The sequence below is a fragment of the Chrysochloris asiatica genome, unplaced genomic scaffold, assembly GCF_000296735.1.
Source record: "Chrysochloris asiatica unplaced genomic scaffold, ChrAsi1.0 scaffold00178, whole genome shotgun sequence".
NCBI classification, from domain to species: domain Eukaryota; kingdom Metazoa; phylum Chordata; class Mammalia; order Afrosoricida; family Chrysochloridae; genus Chrysochloris; species Chrysochloris asiatica.
The window spans coordinates 1,051,190-1,056,335 of record NW_006408696.1 but is presented as its reverse complement, the minus strand read 5'-3'; the positions used below and the strand labels follow the sequence as shown (position 1 = coordinate 1,056,335).

Below are 5,146 nucleotides of genomic sequence, written 5' to 3'. Positions count from 1 at the left end.
CACACCAGGACTCTCAATAACCATAATGTCATTGTTGTTGTTGTTTAGTGTCTTTGAGTTGCTTCCAACTCATAGTGACCCTGCATAGGGTTTCCTAGGAGCGTCTGTTGAGCTTGAACCGCCAACATTGTGGTAAAGATAGGAAAGAAGGACGAATGGAAACAGTAAACACAGAGAGGAAGTGGGAAAAGTTCTGTTACATTATACTGATCGCAATCAACGTCACTAAGCAAAACGTGTATGAATTTCCGAATGGAAAACCAATGTGCTCTGTAAACTTTTACCCAAGTCACAGTTTAAAAACAAAGAAAGACTGAATGAAACTTGTGAGCAGCCATCTAAGACACAATTATTGATCCCTTTCTGTCTGGAGCAAAGAATAGTGAAGAAAAGCAAAGACTCAGAGAAACAATTCATACAAAGGATGAATGAACCACATCAACCACAGCCGTCACTACCCCAAGACTAGAACTAAATGGTTTCCAGCTACAATTACTGATCACTCTGACTGGGATCTTAATTGAAGGACTTGAACAAAGTGGGAGTAAAATAAATAGAGAACAAAATTCAAAATCATAGAAAACACCAGACTTACTGGCCTAATGGAGACTGATGGGACCACAGAGACTATGGCTCTTGGACACCCTTCTGACCTAGAATTGAGCCCACTCCCAGATATCGCCTTTCAGCCAAACAATAGACAGACCTATAGAGTGAACAATAATGCCTATAAAGAACGTGCTACTTGGAACAATGAATCATACGAGACCTAAAGGGAAGCATTTACCAAAAAAAAAAACAACCCAGAATTCAAAGGGCAGGAAGGGGCAAGTGGAAACAGGGACCCTAAGAACAACATTGATGGAGTTGCAGCCAATAGTACTAAACAAAATGTGTACACACTGTTGAATGGGAAACTAATTTGCTCTGTAAACTGTCACTCAAACCACAATAAAATGCTCAAATAAGTTAATTAATTAAATCTAACTCTCATGGTCACCTTGGCACTAAATTGGCTCACAAAATCATGAATATCACCCATAAGTGAGGTGCTGCTTTCAAAATCACCTAAATGAGAATAAATAGTTAACAATTACTTTAAAACAAAGATGAGAATGTAAAGACAGGGAAACTAGATAAATGGAAATGGAATAATCAGAATAGACATAATGAGAATGATCAGGTTATGAAGAACGTAAGCAACGTCACTGAACAACGTGGTTAAAAATTGTTCTAAGGGAACCTAAACTGCTGTATAACCATCACCAAAACCACAATTAAATATTAAAATATTATCTTCAAAAAAAAAAAAAGAAAAATGAATGAAGTCGGACCCAAGTCTCATACCAAATACAAAATTTAACTCAAAATGGATCAAAGATCTAAACATAAAAGTTAAAACTACAAAACGTTTAGGAGAAAACAGATGGACAAATTTTCATGACCTGGATTTGGCAAGCGATTCTTAGATATAACAACGAAAGTACAAGCGACAACAAAAATAGCTAAATTGGACTTCATCAAAATTTAAAACTTAAGAGTCAAAGAACACTATCATGAAAGCAAAAAGAGAACCCACAGAGTGGAAGAAAATATTTTCAAATTGTATATATGATAGCGCAGTGGTTACGAATCGGGCTGCGAACCTTAAGGTCAGCGGTTCGAAACTACCAGCTGCTCCGCGGGAGAAAGATGAGGCTTTCTACTCCCGTAAAGATTTACACCCTCGGAAACCCTGTACAGGGTCGCTATGGGTCGGAACCGACTCGATGGCACATAACAACAACAACAAACAAATATATGATAAGGTATCCAAAGTATCCAAAATACTGAAAGAACTCTTACAACTCATCAGCAAAAAAATGAAAAATGGGCAAAAGACTTGAAAGACAGATACACAAATGATTAATAAACACATGAAATATGCTTAACATCCTTAGCCATCAAGGAAATGCAAATCAAAACCACAGTGAGATACTACTTTACACCCACAAAGATGGTCATACTTTAAAAAATAAAAATACCAAGTGTTGAAAAAGTGTGGAGCAATTGGAGCTCTCAAACATAACAGGGTGTAGGTACTATGAAAAAAAGTCTAACCATCCTTCAAAAAGTTAAACATGAGTTAACGTGTTGTTGGTAAGTACCATGGAGTCAGTTCAGACTCATAGTGACTGTGTATCAGGTTCCCAAGGAGAAGCTGATGAGTTTGAACTGCCAATCTTGGGGTTCAGAGTTTGCAATTCAGTGCTTACCCTGCAGAACTGCACCAGGACCCCTTATCACCCAACAAATCCTTTTCTAAGTATATACCCTCCAAAAAATTGAAAATAAGTGTTCAAACAAACAGTTGTAAGCATATGTTCACAGCTATACCATCCAAGTAGCTAAAAAATGGAAAAACTGAAAATGTGCATCAAATGATAAATGTGTAAGCATAATGAGGTATACCCGTACAATTGAGTATTAATTGACCATAAAAAGGAATGAAGTATGTACTGCTACATGCTACAACATGGATAAATCTTGAAAGGTTTATGTTAAGTGAAAGAAGGCAGACACAAAAGGTCACATAATATATGATTCCATTTATAGAAAATATCCAGACAAATTGATAGAAACAGAAAGCAGATTACTGGTTTCTAGGAGGCGAAGGAAGGGAAGAATGAAGAGTGGCTGCTTAATGGTGTTCCGTGTTGGGTAATGAAAACATCCTGAAACTTGAGGGTGGTGATAATTGCTCAACATTGTAAATGTGAATAAGCCCTGAAATACACCCTTTAAAATGGTTAAAATGGTAACTTTTATATTATGTGAGTTTTACCACCATAGTTTTCTGGTTTGTTTGTTTGTTTGTTTTAATTACGATACTATTTCTCACTTATGCAGTGTGTAAAAATCAGTATTTGATATCACCCTAGGTTTGAAAGGGGGTAGGAAACCTGGCACTTCCATAAATGTCTGCTGTGAATGCAAATTATTGCTAACTCTTTGGAAGGTAATCAAGAAAAACTTTTTACTATCACCACCTTTGAGATATTTTGAATTTAAAAAGAACCCTGTAAGCTTATGACCTGTGCAAAAAAATAAGCAAGAAAACTGGCTTTTTTTTTTTTTTTTTTTTTTAAGGCATTTTATTCCTATTGATTAAAAGTATGAAGCAGGGAACTTCACCTGATGCTCTTACCGGGATTCTCCAAACTGAACCACACTCTGTCCAAAGCCCCTTGCATTCTCTTGGAAGATGATCGCTTTTTCTGTGTCCAGGTTGAATCCTTGACATATGGCTAGGGCTGAAGGGAGAATAAGAGGAGAGTCAGGCAGAAAAACCGAGTTTGCCTTCCTGCTTCTTACATCTTCTATACCAGGATCCACCCCAACTCAGCATCCTCATGTCTGCCTCCCACCTCGGATAGGCTGGGACAGGAACTAGCACTCTTTCTATAAAGAACCAAACAGTAAACATTTTAGACTTTGTGGACCAAGAGGCAAAATAGAGTGTATTACCTATGTACTTCTACAGCAAGAGAGAAAATGCATTTCTACAAATTTTTACTGAAGGACTTCTAGGTATAACAATAATAAATAAGCATATTCTTTTATAATACAGGCCTACTAATGAGACCTCAAGGTCAGCAGTTCGAAACTACCAGCCGTTCCACAGGAGAAAGATGAGGCTTTCTGCTCCCGTAAAGATTTGCAGCCTCGGAAACCCTGTGCAGGGTCACTATGAGTTGGAACCGACTCCATGGTACTTAACAACAACAACAACAACAACAACAACAACAACAACTAATGAGACAAATGGTATTTTTAGGGGGAGATGACGGTTCATTTAATTGGGGTTCAAAGTTAGTGTTTCTATCATCAAATCAATTACAAATGTCTATCCGTAAAAACCATCCTTCGCTCACAGGTTGGACCAAAGCATGTAGTGGGGCACATTTGACTTACATCCTTCAGTTTTCCAACCTCTGCCTGAGGTCTGCTCAAACCACCATCTTAGACCCATGCAGCCCCCACTGAGCTCCATCCAGACCCTGAGCTTCCAATGTTCTCCATTGTCCCCATTCTGTCCATTTGCTCAATAATCAAGTTCCTATAGTGTCTCTGTTACGTAAATTCCTTCCTACACAACATTCAAGCATTTTCTTCCCTACTTGGTCCATTCCCCACAAAATACAGACAACAAAGGAAACAAACATGAATCCTCTTGACAGGTCATTTACCCCCTGGATTCTAAAAAAAAATGAGAGGTGGTGAGGTGGAATCTAAAAGGAAACACTCTGGGAAAAGAGTCCATTACTAGCTGTGGACCCTTGGACAAGTTACTTCACCTCGCTGGTCTTCAGTTCCCTCATCTGTAAAATGAGAGCCCCACCGAACCTCCCCTTGTATGAACTTGGTCATTTGCCCAAGCTTCGCTGGCTAGCTCATCTTGGTTCAGCTCTACTCTCTACCTCTTCTTGAACTCTACTTTCTTTTCCCCATATCTTCTTTCCCTCTCCCAGTCAAACTCCTAGCTATTCTGCACCCTCTGTCTCCACTCACAAACCCAGAATTTCCCTCTCCCCAACCTGAGGACTTCCCTCAGGCCCCTTGTATACCTGTCAGTAGAAGGACCCTGCTAGTCATGGTTGGAAGGAGCAGGAACCACAGGGCTCCAGATCCCCCGCAGCTACCTCAGGGAAGTCACCAAAACCAGGGAGGGCCAAAAAAAGAGAGAAGTAGGAGGCAGAAGTCTGTTCAGAGACTTAAAGGAAGAGGGCGGAGGCTTAGTGGTGAACACACAGCTTTGCTTGACCTTCCTCTCTAGACCGCACACAGCTTTTTTTACCTTCTTATCTATTTATTTCTTCATCCAACCATCATTATGGAAAAAAATAAAAAGGGTCACCTTGTCACCCTTCTGTTTCAAGAGTTGGCAAAATATCATGAAAAGTAAGCTGAATAGACTGTGGCCTGCTTCCTGAAACACGTCTCTGTGTCTCCCCCTAAAACAAATCGCAAAATGTTCCCCTTCCAGCCTTCAGAAGCAAGAGTTCTTCACCATCTAGTTCTACTGGTCTTCAAGTCATAGAAGCTGAAATCCATGTGATCATTAGCCCTGGTGGTGTCATATTTTACGAGTTGGGCTGCTAACCAC

At 39.5% G+C, this 5,146-nt stretch overlaps 1 protein-coding gene across 1 annotated transcript in view; it reads right to left on the bottom strand.

Moving 5' to 3' along the window:
• Positions 1-4,635, bottom strand: part of ITGAM (integrin, alpha M (complement component 3 receptor 3 subunit)) — a 46,023-nt gene extending 41,388 nt beyond the window's left edge. The window contains exons 1-2 of the mRNA XM_006871935.1: positions 4,608-4,635; positions 3,188-3,293 (exon numbers count right to left, since the gene is read on the bottom strand). Of these exons, the coding sequence (XP_006871997.1) occupies positions 3,188-3,293; positions 4,608-4,635 (134 nt within the window). The remainder of the gene's footprint in view (positions 1-3,187; positions 3,294-4,607) is intronic.
• Positions 4,636-5,146: the final 511 nt, after the last annotated feature.